General features: G+C 37.7%; 1 protein-coding gene across 1 annotated transcript in view; it reads left to right on the top strand.

Annotated features, from left to right (window-relative positions):
• NCAM2 (neural cell adhesion molecule 2) overlaps positions 1-17,271 on the top strand; it is a 178,809-nt gene that overhangs the window by 137,177 nt on the left and 24,361 nt on the right. The window contains exons 14-15 of the mRNA XM_088144603.1: positions 5,672-5,793; positions 13,028-13,208. Of these exons, the coding sequence (XP_088000729.1) occupies positions 5,672-5,793; positions 13,028-13,208 (303 nt within the window). The remainder of the gene's footprint in view (positions 1-5,671; positions 5,794-13,027; positions 13,209-17,271) is intronic.

A 17,271-nucleotide genomic window follows, 5' to 3' on the forward strand; every position in this document is an offset into this window, starting at 1 on the left:
CCTTCCTTGCTTCTTCATTATGGTTTCCATATGACTGTGGGATAACAAGGTTCTTGTAGCTGGTCTGTATGTCTGCTATGTGGCCTGCTGGTAGTTCCTCTTAATTACCTCTGTCTTAATTACCTTACCTCTCTTTACCACCATCCAGCCACACTTCTCTAGTCGGAATGACATCCCAACGTCCTCACTGTAGATCCATGTCAGGTGGATGAGTGAGCCAATGTCTCATTCATCACTCTTAGCATACAGTTTTATGTTATCCATGTAGAGGAGGTAGCTGATGGTAGTTTTACTCTTGAACTTGTATTCATACCCAGTCCTTGTGATTATCTGTCTGAGGGGGTTTGAGCTTATGTACAACAGCAGTGGGGACACTGCATCACCTTTGTATATGCCACATTTGATGACCACTTGTGCGAGCTGTCTTGAGTTGACTTCCAGTGTTGTCTTCCACAGTCCCATTGAGTTCTTGAGGAAAGTCCTTGGTGTCCTGTTGACTTTGCATAGCACCAGGCATTCACAGATCCATGTATCTAGCACTGAATCATAAGCTGTCCTGTAGTCAATCCAGACTATACTCAGATTGGCCCATCTAGATCTTGAGTCTTGGGTGACTGCTCTATCTATAAGCAACTGGTATTTTGAGCCTCTGGTGTTATTCTCAATACCTTTCTGAGTTGTGCTCATGTACTGGCCCATCTGGTCCTGTAGTTTGGTGGCTATGATGCCTAATAGGGAGTAGGGAGGCAGGTTATTAGCCAGTAGTTGGACAGTGCTGTTCCCTTGTGTGGATCTTTCATGATCAGCACTCCCCTTCCTTGTGTTAGCCAGTCTGGGTGGGAGCCTGCTGCTAGCAGCTGGTTCACCTGTGCTGCTAGGTGTTCATGCACTGCTCTTATTTTTTTTAGCCAGTAGGTGTGGATCATGTCCAGGCCAGGTGCTGTCCAACTCTTCAAGTTCTTGATCCTCTGCTGGACATTTGCTACTGTGTTAGTGACTGGTTCCTGTTCTAGGAGATTGTTGTGGTCTGCTTTCAGGTCCTGCAGCCACTTTACACTAGTATTATGTATTTTCTCTTTCTTTCCATGTGTTCTTCCAGTACTGTTCAGCTTCTGCTGTTGGTGGCTCTTCTGTTACTATGTTGGGAGTATACCTTGGATGATTCTCTGGAGAAGAAGATATTTATCTTCTTGGCCTCTGGTTCTCTAGTGTATCTCCTTAATTTGTCAGCCATTCTGTAAGACTTTGCTCAGCAGTCTCTAGGGCTTCAGATGGAGTTAGGCCCTTGTATTTTTTCAGTAGCCAACTTTTATCCTTAATGTCCACACCCTTCTGTAGTTCCACCAGCTGGCTAACGTCTCTCCGAGTTACCTTGATCAATTTCATTTTTGGGGGTAGGGGGTGGGGGATATGTGCTGCTGTTCTTCTTGGTCATGTAGCCAAGCATCTCCAGGATTACACTGGCTACAGTGTATACCAGTTTATTGGTTTTAGTTATGGTGGTAGTAGGAATTGTCTGGAGGGCTCTATTGGCATCTTCTAGCATACTATCTAATGGTCCTTCTCCACTGAGCCTTGGCAATCAGTCTCAAGGGTAGACTAGCTAGTTTATCCATGATCTAATATCATCTGCTTGCTCTGTAATGGAGGGGGTGGCAATGACATTCCATCTTCAGGTGTTGGCTGCACATCCAATTGTTCTTCTGGGTCTTCTTAAGTCCAGGGTGTAATATGGAGTTGGTCTATTTCAAGTTGTGAGAGTAGCTTCCTTGTCACTATGTTGAAGTGTTGGTAACTACTGTAGCTGTTTCTCAGTGTGGATGTAGGTCTTCTGTCCATTCATAATTCCCTCATATGTTTTGTATATCCCCTCCTGTTAGGTCTACTGTTATGGTAGCACTCCATCAATTCTAGATTCTCTTGTCTTGTCCTGTATCATTTGTTCCAGCTGCCCACATCATCAGATTGCACTTGTTCCCCAAAATCTGGCACAGTCCTTGTTAACCCGGACAACACCCAAGCCGGCATGACTCTCTTAGTTCGTGTCACTCTAATATCCCAGGTAGGCAGGTGAAGCATTAGGGGGGTTTTGCCCAAGGTCCTCTACGTGTAATATAGGTACCAGCTGGGATTCAAATCCCGGTTTCCTGCATCAAAGGGCGACTCTCTAATCACTATGCTCTCCAGACATGTCATTTTTTTGTTATTCAGTCATTAAGTCATGTCCGACTCTTCGTGACCTCATGAACCATATTGTGCCAGGCCTTCCTGTCCTTCACTGCCTCCCTGAGTTTGCTCAGTTTCATGCTCATTGCTTCAGTGATGCCATCTAACCATCTCATCCTCTGCCGTCCTCTTCTCCTTTTGCCTTCAATCTTTCCAGCATCAGAGTCTTTTCCAAAGAGTTCTCTCTTCGCATTAGGTGACCAAAGTATCTGAGCTTGAGCTTCATTATCAATCCTTCCAATGAGCAATCAGGGTTGATTTCCTTTAAGATTGACTGGTTTGACCTTCTAGCAGTCCAGGGGATTCTTAAGAGTCTTCTCCAAAACCACAGTTCAAAGGCATCAATTCTTCGGCGCTCAGCCTTCTTTATGGTCCAGCTCTCACAGCCATACATTACTACTGGAAAAACCATAGCTTTGACTGTGCGGATCTTTGTCAGTAAGGTGATGTCCCTGCTTTTTAGTATACTGTCTAGGTTTGCCATAGCTTTCCTCCCAAGGAGCAAGCATCTTTTAATTTCATGGCTGCATTCTCCATCTGTGGTGATCTTGGAGCCCAAAGTAATGAAATCTGTTACTGCTTCCATTTCTACCCCTTCTATTTGCCAGGAATTGATGGGTCCAGATGCCGTGATCTTAGTTTTTTAATGTTGAGTTTCAAGCCAGATTTCGCACTCTCCTCTTTCACCCTCATCAAGAGGCTCTTTAGTTCTTCTTCACTTTCTGCCATTAGGGTGGCATCATCTGCATATCTGAGGTTGTTGATGTTTCTCCCTGCAATCTTAATTCCAACTTGTGATTCTTCCAGCCTGGCATTTCTCATGATGTACTCTGCATATAGGTTAAATAAGCAGGGTGACCGTATACAGCCTTGTCGTACTCCTTTCCCTATTTTGAACCAATCAGTTGTTCCATGACCGGTTCTAACTGTTGCTTCTTGGCCCGCATACAGATTTCTCAGGAGACAGGTAAGATGGTCTGGTACCCCCGTCTCTTTAAGAATTTGCCACAGTTTGTTGTGATCCACACAATCGAAGGCTTTTGCATAGTCAATGAAGCAGAAGTAGATGTCTTTCTGGAACTCTCGTGCTTTCTCCATAATCCAGCGAATGTTGGCAATTTGATCTCTAGCTCCTCTGCCTCTTTGAAATCCAGCTTGTACATCCAGTAGTTCTCGGTTCATGTACTGCTGAAGCCTAGCTTGTAGGATTTTGAGCATAACCTTGCTAGCAGGTGAAATGAGTGCAATTGTGCGATAGTTTGAGCATTCTTTGGCATTGCCCTTCTTTGGAATTGGAACGTAAACTGACCTTTTCCAATCCCGTGGCCACTGTTGCGTTTTCCAAACTTGCTGGCATATTGAATATAGCACTTTAACAGCATCATCTTTTAGTATTTTAAATAACTCACCTGGAATACTGTAACCTGTGCTAGCTTTGCTGTTAGTAATGCTTCCTAAGGCCCACTGGACTTCACTCTCTAGGATGTCCAGCTCAAGGTCAGTGATCACACCGGCATGGACATCAGGGACATTAAGATCTTTCTTGTATAGTTCTTCTGTGTATTCTTGCCACCTCTTCTTAATCTCTTCTGCTTCTGTTAGGTCCCTGCATTTTTTGTCCTTTATCATGCCCATCTTTGCACTAAACGTTCCTTTGATATCTCCAATTTTCTTGAAGAGATCTCTAGTCTTCCCCATTCTATTGTTTTCCTCGATTTCTTTGTATTGTTCATTTAAGAAAGCCTTCTTATCTCTCCTTGCTATTCTCTGGAAATCTGCATTCAGTTGCTTATATCTTTCCCTTTCACCCTTGCTTTTCGCATTCCTTCTTTCCACAGCTATTTGTAAAGCCTCATAAGACAGCCATTTTGCTTTCTTGCATTTCTTTTTCTTTGGGATGGTTTTAGTTGCTGCCTCCTGTACAATGTTACAGACCTCCGTCCATAGTTCTTCAGGCACTCTGTCTACCAAATCTAATCCTCTAAATCTATTCATCACCTTCACTGTGTAGTCACAAGGAATATGATCCAAGTCATACCTGAGTGGTCTAGTGGTTTTCCCTACGTTCTTCAATTTAAGCCTGAACTTTGCAGTAAGAAGCTCATGATCTGAGCCACACGTCAGCTCCTGGTCTTTTTTTTGTTGTCTGTATAGAGCTTCTCCATCTTTGGCTGCAAAGTATATAATCAATCTGGTTTTGGTATTGACCATCTGGTGATGTCCATGTATAGAGTCGTCTCTTGTGTTGCTGGAAAAGAGTGTTTGCTATTACTAGCTTGTTCTCTTGACAGAACTCTATTAGCCTTTGCCCTGCTTCATTTTGTACTCCAAGGCCAAACTTGCCTGTTATTCCAATTACGCCTTGACTTCCTACTTTAGCATTCTAATCCCCCTTGATGAAAAGGACATCTTTTTTTGGTGCTAGTTCTAGAAGGTGTTGTAGGTCTTCATAGAACCGGTCAACTTCAGCTTTTTCGGCATCAGTGGTTGGGGCATAGACTTGGATTACTGTGATGTTGAATGGTTTGCCTTGGATTCGCACTGAGATCATTCTGTCGTTTTTGAGGTTGTACCCCATTACTGCCTTTCCCACTCTCTTATTGACTATGAGTGCTACCCCCCCTTCTCCTAAGTCTTTCTTGTCCGCAGTAGTAGATATAATGGTTACCTGAATTAAATTCACCCATTCCCATCCATTTCAATTTGCTGATTCCCAAGATGTCGATGTTCAATCTTGTCATCTCATGTTTGACCACATCCAGCTTGCCTTGGTTCATAGATCTTACATTCCAGGTACCTATACAATATTGTTCTTTACAGCATCAGAACTTCTTTTTGCTTCTGGATACATCCACAGCTGAACGTCCTTTCTGCTTTGGCCCAGCCACTTCACTCTTTCTGGAGCTACTTGGAATTGCCCTCTGCTCTTCCCCAGTAGCATATTGGACACCTTCCGACCTGAGGGGCTCATCTTCCGCCATCATATCTTTTAGCCTTTCAACATTGTCCATGGGGTTTTCTTGGCAAGGATACTGGAGTGGGTTGCCATTTCTTTCTCCAGTGGACCACATTTTGTTAGAACTCTCTGTCATGTCCTGTCCATCTTGGGTGGCCCTGAACAGTATAGCTCATGGCTTCACTGAGTTATGCAAGCCTCTTCGCCATGACAAGGCAGTGATCCATGAAGGGGACATGTCATATATATATATATATATATATATATATATATATTCAGCCCTGTATGTCGCTTTGACCACAAAAAGTTTAAGAAATGGATTGTGGCTAAGAAAAATCTGGTGTGTTCTAAATATTTTCACATATTAGGGGATTATTTCAGTATTACCAAATAAATATTTTTAAGGCCAGCACCCAAAAACCTGACTGTGAACAACTCCCTTCTACAAATAATGTCTATAAATGGATCTCTTATTTTTATTCCTTTTAGGTGAACCCAGTCCTCCATCAATTCATGGACAACCAGGTAGTGGGAAAAGCTTTAAACTTAGTATAACAAAACAAGATGATGGAGGAGCACCTATTTTAGAATATATTGTAAAATATAGAAGTGTAAGTATTATATTAATAACAATAAAATGTCTTGATTGTTTTGTTACTCTCTAATCACAGAGGAAAGTAAGTTTGGTAGAACTAGTCTTTTCAGAACTGGTTAGCTGACTAATGTCAACTAGGCTAATGGAAGGAATCAGTTTCAAGAAGTATACGCAATTATCATAACCAGTGATGTCACTTTGGTTAAACAAGTAATGAATAAAGAAATGGGACTGGAACTGTGCAGAGACCCAACAAACCTTAACTTTCCTGGGACTTCTGTATTTCTCTGACAAGGGCATACAGGACAAGAAAAGGAAGTATGTCCAGATAAAACCAGAATATCTACAAATTCTTCTTAGTGAACAGATCTGGACACAAAACATATTTCTTTCAAGGGGTAAGATCTTTCATTAAGTAGAATTTCATTTTTGTTTAAAAAGTTCAAACACCTGGCAGGAGTTTTCAATTCGTCTAGTGACTGGCTTAGAACTTTCATTAGAAAGTTAAAACAGTTATTGAACTCATTTAAGTTTTGACCATCCAATTGTAGGCTTGTTTGTGACCAAAAGCAATGGTCAGATTTACTACTTCTGTGGTTTTCACATTCAGAACTGGGAAATTCCTAGTGCCTAATTGACTTAATCATGTCTTCCAACCCTACTCATATTAATTCATAACTCAGGAACAAAGGGGAGGAATTTTGAAGTGCCATATTGGCAATATCACAACTGGTTTCCTGTTCCATTAGAGCTATACTGCTGGGTGGACATTCAGGAAGGACATTCTTTTTCTTTAGGAACCCAGTGCCTTCCTACTAATAATTTGTAAGTTGAACAGTAATGGTTAAGTAAGTTGTTTTACTTAATTAAGGACCCTAGGTCTTTGTTTTCCTATAAGAATATTTCTATTAACAAGGCCTATTATACCCTGGGGAATCTTCCTCAGGCAGATATTGTCCATGTAAGGAGCCTCATATTATTATGAAACGTCTCCATGAGGATTCAAATATCAATTCAATTAAATGTTAGGCTGCTGCTCTTAATGTTTTGAGTTACAAGTTGTTTTTTTTCCCCTTCGTCTTTCATTCCCATTTCAAAGGATTTTAGAATGGTGTAGCCTTTATAAATCTTGTGGTTCATAGTATCTTTACCTGGAATATTAGTGGACTACACTTATGTTAGCTACATATTGTTCAGATTACTTACATTTACAAGCAATTTCTTAGTGGCCATAACTTTGGTCAAGAGCATTATAGATTAAGGATACTTTCTCCAAAAATTTAGATAGATAGATAGATAGATAGATAGATAGATAGATAGATAGATAGATAGATAGATAGATAGATAGATAGATAGGGTGTGACTTAAATCTGATTCTTTCCTTATACAGTCAATTCTACTAACACCAGTAACAATTTGGAGAAAATCTGAGAAGTAACAACAACCCTGCCAACTTTCTTAGCAAGGTCGGGATTGCTGGTGTTCTGCCCAGCTGAACTCACTGTTTAGAGGTTCCATTATCCACTCTGTTGTCCTGGAATGGCAGGTTGTTTCTGAAGGGGTGACAACAAATAATATTTTAACCCTTTGCTAGGGCTAGCTCAACCCCTACTAGGTAGACCAGATCAGGAAACCAGTTACAGAAAGGTTAAAACTACTTTTATTGAATTTGGCTATAGTAAGAGAACCTTGCAAGTCTAGATTGTTACACATCCTTATCCTTATAGTTCAGTGAATATGGGGGAGGGGGGCCTGCCTGAGACGCTTCCTAATGTTATCTCATTCTAGATTTAAAAAAATGTTTCAGACCCTTCTGTCTAGGCAACAATTCCAACATATCTCCATCAGTCATCTTCCTTACTTTCTATAGGCTACCAGATTTGGATTGCAACAATCTAAACAACTACTATCTGGCAGTAAGTTTTATGTATCTGCTGCCAACTAGTAGTAGTCATGTTACAAGTTTGTGTCAGAAACTTGGTCTTGTGGGTGGTCTTGTGAGGTGGGAATGGAGCATGGTCTTCCAAGAAAATATTAATCTAGTAATTGGCAGGAAAAACTATGGTGGGAAGTTACACTCTAGATCTTACAGAGAAAGGAGTATAGGACATCTGTTGACTTATCTTTCCTTTAGGTTGCAGTCTAATGAATCAAGTCAAGGTATGACATCCATCTTAAAGGTCTTGCTTTTTAATGTCAGTGCTGTTACTGGTTTTTTTTAAAAAAAATCTGCTACCCAGGATATGATTCATAATGATCTGCATATATTACAGAAACCTGCTGAGAAGATGGAGAGGCTAGTCTGGTATATCCTGCAATGCAGAAGGCTAGGGCTGAAAAGTTGTAGGGGAGCTGGCCCTCATTTGTAAAAAAATCCAGCTCAATTAACAGAAACTCCCTCTGACAATCAGCCAAGTATTTTAGTGTGTGCTGCTGTGTTGGGTGATCATGACAGGGTAGATATGCTGTTTAGTGTACCCTCAACTACACTATATTTCCTCTTTCTCAGCTAGCTGAAATTATTTTTAGGGAGGCAACAAAGTACCTTAGACTTCATTGTCCATATTAAGATTGCCCAGTTTGAATTAATATAGGATTTCGTGTGTGCCTTGACTATGGACCTGTTCCACACATGCAACAAAACAGACTTTGAATTTCCTATTCTGTTTAGCTGAAGTAAACTAAAAGTGTTAAAAATAAAATAACTGTTTTAGACGGAACTCTCTCTGGTCACTTTTACATTGGGGCTGCAATAAGCTTCTCTAGGGACATATGATTGATCAAAATGTTATGATCCAGGCATCTGATGGATTCAGATTAACTTAATGCTGTTGAGGAATTTTCTGTTTGATCTTCCAGTCATCCTGTTGAAGCACTGGACAATTTATGGAACATAAATTTGAACCATATGATTGATACTATCATTTCTGAGTGCTTCTAGCAGAACTAACTCAACACTTTGGCTTACTGAAATCAGTGAAGCAGATATGGAGAGAATAGGAACAGAAGTGGAAAAATGTTCAGAATATATCGGATTGAAACAGAGTGGGGCATGTTTAAAGGACAATCTGAAATCCTGCTTTATGGCAGTAGATGCAGCAAAAATGGCAAACATCTTTGCTTTCTTACCGGCTTTTTTGTCCTATTTTGGATATTCTCCATCAAATGAAGCCAGAATCATTTGAAGCTGGCTATACACACCTTTCATTGTACCTTGCAGATAAAGCTGATTAGCTTTGGTTTAAATTTTAAGTTTGGTAGGGTCATAGAAAGACAACTTTACATTGTCATGTTCATATGAACTTTTTAAAGCTTGTAGATCTCAAGGATATACATGATTTTTGTGAAAAGATAGCGTGTTTGCCCACATGGTTGATTAAGTCAGCCACATACTTAAGGATGCAGTTATAAGGTCTTTATTTTAAAAAAGTCCTTACCTGACCCCAGAGAACTCTGGAACTATAACAAGTCTTAAATATTCCATTCCTATATGAGATAACTAAGGTGGTGGGGACCTCATAGATCCAGATGGATTTGCATCAAACTGATTATTTGAACCTACTGTATTTCATCTTTGTGAATACTGAGATTCTTTGGTTCCCTTGGTAGATTATTTATACCAGAAACTGGATGGTGTGACCTTGCTAGTTCTCTGGACCTCTTGGTGGCTTTCAGTACCAGCAACTCTGGTATCCGGAGCTGCTATATTGAGTTGGATCTTTTGTGTGTGTTGGAGGAGGGGATGCTTTGCCCACGTTCTTGAGACTCTGGGAGGTTAAGCGAGGTTACTGCTTCAGATGGTCATTTTGTTCTCTAACTGAATTAAGAAATAGCAACTTTTTGCAATGGAAAAAGTATAAGTTACTTCCATAAAATTATTCTGTCCAACCTAGAAGACCTTTAAATAATGACTAATGGGTGGCATACTAATTAATTAATTAATTAAATAAACAAACAAATAAATAAATAAATAAAATTGATCTTAAGTCATAATATAAGGCGCAGCATACAAAAAAAAAAACAAAAACCTCTAGTAAAAATCCATGTTTCCTGGATTCAGTGATGCCTAATCCACATTGCCTCTGATACCTACCTCTGGATGTTCATCAGATTTGCCCTTCAGTATGGCTGAAGTGAGAATGTGAAACCAAGATTAGGAAAGGGTCCTTCTACAGTTGGAGTAAATAAGAAAATAAAAAAAAAAAATTTGTGGTACAAGCCTACAGTCATGAGTTTTTAGCCATATTGTGATTTCCAAATCTTGACCTCCATAATGGGAAGTCCTGCCTACAATCTTAATTCTGCAGTGGGCACCCTAGGTTTTATGAACAAGTATAACAGAAATTCAGATTGCATTTTTTCCACTGGAAATTGAACTGGAATCATGTCTCAGCTATGTCTCATATAATAGTTATACAGCAGGTTCTATATTAAATAATTTAATAGCAGCTGGAATAAAGTATCTTCCCTGATTCCAGTGAAATCTGAAAATGGCAACTGCACTGTTATAGGCCATATTGGAAGCATAATTGGAAGGTAGGGTGGGCCCCTACGCTCCTGATCTTCTGGAAAGGGTAAAGACCTGGCTCTGCCAACTCGCATGGGGCGAGAAGGGGGGCACCCGACCCTGGGAGTGACTGGCACCTTGAAGATGCTCCCATAAATTTTATTTGCCATCAGTATCTTGGAAGCCATTACTTATGTATGAACACTTTTTTTTTAATTGTATGCTTATTGTATTTTAATTAATATTTATTCTTGTTTTACTGTAAACCGCCATTTTGAATTGCTATCGAATGAGATCGGTGGTGACTAAATTTGAAATATAAATAAATAAAATAAATAAATGATTTGCATGATCTTTATTGGTTCTAGAGACTTGCAACACCTGCTTAGCTTGTTCAATTTTATGGTTATCTATATACTAATTTTATTGCTTTTTCAGAACACAATGACATTTACCTTCTCATAGTTTATAGTGAACTCATCTTCCTCCTTACTAAAATGAGCCAGGGACTTAGGGCTCTTCTACTGCCAACTGTGTCAAGTAATTGGCATCGAGGACTTTAGAAGGGGTTGCACTCCCTCCAAAAGAGCAGGATCCCAGTTTAGGAGTGTTCTCTGAGTAGATTTGCTATCTGGATTTGATTGCAGGTATTGGCCATGGTAAGGAAGGGTGTGTATGGCTAACTCAGTCAGCCTCGGATACAACAACCCACTTTTATTTTGTTTCTTTTACACCCCACCTAAATTATTCTATGCATGTGATGAGGGACTGCTCTTCACAAGTATCTGGAAATTTCAACTGAGGAAAAATGTAGTGATCAGGCTTCTAATTGAGGCAAGGTTCAGGAATCACTATACCTGTACTGAAATATCTAGTTACGAGTTGCCCAGTGGACACAAATTAAAGTATTGCTGGGCCAGGCCCTTTTGAAGACACCACCACTGCCAGAACATCAGCTATCCGGTACACAAGAAAGGTTTTCCCTGTATGGTTCCCAAGCAATGGAATATTCTTCCCAAATAGTGCTTTTTTTGGGGGGGGGGGAGGTTTGTCACTTTCCCAGTATTTATGAAATCTCTTTTGCCAAGCTTTTAACTATTTAATTGATTTTAATTGACTTGATCTTAACTTTATATTACTATTTTTGTTCTATTTTTGTAATCACCACAGATGCTTATGTAAACATAGAGGCAGTTACCATTTAGCAACTTATTGATACATATAGTAGTAAGCAATAAGCAAAATAAATTGAAGGCAGGAAATAATAATAATAATAATAATAATAATAATAATAATAATAAGAAGAAGAAGAAGAAGAAGAAGAAGAAGAAGAAGAAATATGATTAAAACTTATTTACCCATTCACCATTCATACTTCTTTCTATTTTTCTATCCTTGCAAACACCATGCCCATAGACTTATTCAAAGGTTGCATTTCATTTTTAAACTTCTCTCTTCTTGAGGATCTCATCAAGACCTTCTCATCATGACTTTTTCAGTTCTACCATTCCTTAACCCAATCATTGTTCATATATATTTTTTGTGTTATGATCGTCATACATTTCACACCAATCATTTTTGTACTCAATCCACATTCGAGACCAATTTATTCTTGGCCCTAACCTTGTTTTATCACATACACTTTCCACTGAATTCAACTTGTTTTTATATCTTCTGATATATTCCCACACCTTTCTGTTTAACAAATTAGCCATAAGCATGCATATAACACAGCATTTTCGCTTCTTTCCAGAAACATTTATTCCTTGTAACAGACTTTATTTATTTATTTACTTGATTTATTGATTAATTGACTGGGTGATTGATTGATTCATATAATGGCAAGAACTACTGAATGAAAACAAACAACTATAATACAATATAGCAACAATTATATATGTCAGCCTTTAGAACATTAAAACAACAGCATAGTGGAATAAACGGAAATAATAATTAATGAAGTAATCAAGGCCAACCAACATATATTTCATTCAAGGGTTTTAGTTCTTATGTGGGCTCTTCCCATGACAGGGGAGGCAAGATTCCTTTTTAAAAATTGGGGGATAATTTACTACTTTCCAATCCTCCTTAACTGAGCTTTAAGGTATTATTTATTTTAGCTAGTTTATTAGAACTTTCACATTTGAATTCTTTAAGATCTATTGGGTATATGCAACCAAATGTATTTATTAATAAATAAATAAATTTGGACAGGATTTATTACCTGTCAAGGTGTCCTAGGAATATGCTCTGATATATAATTTTAATGTGAAGACCAAAAATTGAGATTTGTATTAGCTATGATACTAAACATTTCACATAGTTTATCTCTGTATTCCTTACATATGTTTTCATTATAATATAAAACAGTAGCTCACATACATTTTAATGGACTAAAGATGAGGACTACAAAGTTGTCTTGCTGTGTATGTAGATGAACTGATATTGAAACAGGAATATTATAGCTTCAGTGTGCATATATGACCACTTTGTTACCAGAGTATATGCATTTTGTTCCCAGATTAAATGGTTAAATAAATTTTTGTAAAAGTGTATATGTATGTATTTTTTTTTAACCCCAGTTCTAAATGAGGTTTGTAAAGATTTAAGATTAGTTGATTCTGTATGCTCAAGAGGAAAGTAGTCATAATGCCTCACTTGAAGTAGTTGCAAATCAATCTTGAAAATATTTATTGTCAGTATTCTGTTCACCACAATTTCAACTACTATTTATACTTTACAGAAAGATAAGGAAGACCAATGGCAAGAGAAGAAGGTTCAGGGTAATAAAGATCACATTATTCTTGAGCATTTGCAGTGGACAATGGGCTATGAAGTGCAAATTACAGCTATAAACAGGCTGGGATATTCAGAACCAACTTTATATGAGTTCATCATGCCACCAAAGCCCAATATTATTACAGGTAAGTTAATGTTAATATGTTATCTAGCAATTACCTCAACTTTTAATTTTAATTGAGGTTCATATGCTTTCTAAATTCCCTTATGAATTATTAAGGCTTTCTGTAAACTTTGTTTCTAGCTTCTAGTAGAATAAACATATAACTCATTATTGTATTTTATATGTTGAGCAATAAAAATCACAAAGCCTACATTGTCAGTGTACAGTTTAGTAATTCTAGCCATTTGTTTTACATCAGCATTTTAAAAGAATGTTTTTCGTATCATTCAAATATAAAGGGATTTTATAAAGGGATTTTCCAGAGTTAGAGTGAAGGATATGTAGCTACCAGTTGTTGCAAAAAAAATTGTATAGAGAATTCTCCTCCTCCATGAATCAACATTACTGTATATGAAATATTTTCAGATGTATATGAATTGGGTATATTTTGCTTAAAACAGCTGCCCAGTGTTAAGCATAATGACATTTTATTGAAACTCTGTCATACAGTAATGACATCTTCTTTGCCAAGATAAATTAATTATGCTACTTACAAAAATTAAACTAGAAATGAGAAAAGGACTATCACATTTGCATGAGTGAATAAAACAACAAAAATAAAATCCTAGACATGAAGTGTAAATTAAATTTCAACACTGTTCAATAGCTAAATGCAGGACAACATAACTTTTTATGTTGTGTCTTGCAATGAACAAACACTTTTGGGATTGTAGTTTTAATTATGAGATACATTGTGACATTTAAAATGCATCATCTGAAACTGAGATAGGTTTAAAAAGCAATTAAGTTGTGAAAAAGTGAATTATGATAATAATGAGTAATATAGGATTAATTTTAAAAAATGCAAAAAATTATATTCTTACAAAGCGAAGTCAAAATAGCAACTGTCACACCAAACTGACATTAAGGTGGCTGAATCTGTACAGAACTCCAACCTCTTCTGAAAGTAGAGATGGACTAACTGATGTGTTTGTTCGTCCATTCATTCATTCATTCATTCATTCATTCATTCACTCATTCATTCATTCATTTTGAGCTGACATTAGCTTTATTAGAATTTGCTTGTGATTGCCCTCATTCTGGCCAACTTTAGTCAGCATTGTGGACCTCTCCCAGTACAGACAGAATTTGGATGTAGTCTAACCCTACATCTTCTTTTCACCTTTTTGCTGATATATTTTGAAGTCAGCCAGGAATGACTGGCTTAATTTCCTCTGGGCTGCACATTTTTATTTAATATTTTGCATTATATCTCTGCTTGACTGCCTGCCTGCCTTCCATTTGTTGTGCAGAAGAGTTATAGAAATTCTTCCAAGGAATATTTAATAATTAAACAGCTTCATCTTTTTCCAGGGTTATGTGACTGCTTCAGCAGCTGTTTCTGGCTGTCTCTGTATGTGTTTGCATGCAAAACCATTCTACCTGGTTTTTATTTCAGCAAAACAAAGTGGCTGTACCCACAAGCACATGTGGAGAGAGCTGGATGCTGCTTCCAGAACAGTAGCATAAATCTGAAAAAAAGAATTGTGAAGAATTTTCTTAGCCTTTTTGTCTAACTTCCCAGTTCACTTCCTTTAAATATAATGGCAGCAGAGATTTTTACAACACAACGCTTTTGGGACCCCAAAGTCCCAAACACCCCATGTTTTCCCTCCTTCCGTTCTTTTCATCAATTTGGGATTCTTTGCAGGACAGATACATGCTTTAGCACTATCTGCTTCAGTTTTAATTGGCATAATCATATCCTTTAGTTTTTCTAATGTTTAGATACTTATTTTTTACTTTGCTGTTTTGCTTGCTTGCAATAATATCTGAGCTAGAAAGAGCCTGAGCTGCTGTTGCTGTCTGTGTTTTGGCAGGACATTCTATTGCCAATTGCCAATTCAATAAACAGTGGATATTTCCATTAATTTACATAATTAATATTCATAGACCAAATATGTAAATCAAATCTGAAAAATGTTAATCATACAGATTTAAAAATTAAAGTCACCTTTTAGTCAAATTTGACTCCTGGAAACTTACATGAACATGTCAATACATTTTGGAGGTTATTTGTTGTGTTATTTGCTTGTTATATTTTTGACATTGCAATCCAGCATGCAGTCCTGCACTTCTCACATGCTCTCAAGTAGTAACTAGATATGACACTATTTAACTCTCTACATCACCCAGGGTTAGTTGATGTTTTCATATGCTCTTACCTTTTTCAGTTATGTATATGATGGGTGCAGGAACTGCTTCTCACAAAATGATTGGACAGATCAGTATATGATCATTTAGTCATATATGTCACATTCCATTAGGGCTAGACAGGAGATACTGTTGTTGTTGTTGTTGTTGTTGTTGTTGTTGTTGTTGTTGTTGTTTGACATTAGAAAATCTGGAGTCTTGTGAAGCAATAGTAGCAGCCACCAGCTAATGGTAAACACAGGACTGCTTAGAACACTTATACATGAGTATGGAGAATATTACATTTTCAAAAGTAGAAAATAATCAAAAGGATCCTTTCGGATAAATTTAAACTGTCCTTCCTCATATGAAGGAATTTCATATGAAATTATTATTTCCTCCCTTTCTTCGATTAGGATTTTGACTTTATGTTTCCTTAAACAACGTTAAAGTTCCATATCACAGACAATTTGTGCAAGATCAGAAACAACAATTTTTCATAATATATACTACTGTTAATTAGCATTAATCGTATTAACTATTAACTAATATTAATGATAACTGAGAGGTTGTTCTTGAAATTCAGTCGATCCTCAGGCAAAGCTTTTATGGCCTGAAGTGAAGAAAAGCATTTAGTTCTATATTCTTCACTCTGAATTTCTAGTAGAAATATGACAGCTGGCTTTCTTTTCCTTTGGCGGGGTTGGGATAGTTGATAATGGAGGAAATCATTGCACTCACATTACAGAGCTCATGCTGGCTTCTCTATCTAGGCAGCTCTTTTGTGACCTTGATAGAAGGAAATATTGATTGTGCTGCCAAATGTTAGTGCTATCTGCAGGTTCCTTGCAATGCTCAGGGTGACCCAGGAGAACAACTCAGTAACACAGGCCACCTGTAGATAGATGATATTGAAGATGCCAGGGAGGCCCATTTCTTCTATGAAGTAATGGAACTTGTTTAATTTTTTTCTCAGTTTCTTTAAAACGGTTTAAGAATAGGTATTCATAAGCACAACAGAATTCATTTGCTGATGAATTGGCACAGTTGTCTAACTTCAGTAGCAGTATTTTGGAAGATGCTACTAAACTACACCCTGCACATGGTTTCTTCAGAATTTTTCTCTACACGTCCCCTGCTATTGGTGTCAGTCTTTCTTACCCATCTACCTTACCACTATTCTATGTTATTATTCATCTGCAAGAACAGTGAGAACAACTGTGGCCATAACTATCTGGCAATGAACAATGTGATTGAGCTCTAAGATCTGTAGAACTGGAAGGAGCCATTTAAGCCATAAAGTTACTGCTCTGTCTAATGCATAAATTCACATGAAAACATGAAGATAGCTATCTAATTTCTGCTTAAATCCACTCAATCAGAAAAGTCCATCATCTCTCCTGGAAAGTGGCCCCTATATTGTTAGGAATTTTTTGTTGCTGTTTTCCTAACATTCTATTGGAATTTACCTTCTTGTTAATTAAGCCCATTATTCCATGTCCTGCCTCCTAGGACAAATCAGTAAATCAGAGGCTGATCACATTTGTGTGTTGTCCTTTCCTTCAGAGGTTGGAAGAGATAGTAACCAATCAAGAAACAAGGAACTAAAATACCAACTAAAGTCAATTTCATCATTATACAGTGACTAACATAGAAAATAATTCATGCTGCCAATGTTCAATTGCAGCGTCCTTATCTATTTTACTTGTGTGATTCCTTAATTACAAAACTGATTTAAATATGCGATTACAATAGGACTTTAGTGAGGGAGAACAAGACACATTGCTTCATTGTGATTGCCATATTTTATCTTTATCTTTTATTGATTTTATTGTAATGTTTTTTGTTTGATTTTTGTGAGCCACCCAGAATCATTGAGACTGGGTGCCATA

Source organism: Python bivittatus, unplaced genomic scaffold, assembly GCF_059951505.1.
Source record: "Python bivittatus isolate LINGU-HERP-01145 unplaced genomic scaffold, Pbiv_v1 ctg000350_np1212, whole genome shotgun sequence".
Lineage (NCBI taxonomy): Eukaryota > Metazoa > Chordata > Lepidosauria > Squamata > Pythonidae > Python > Python bivittatus.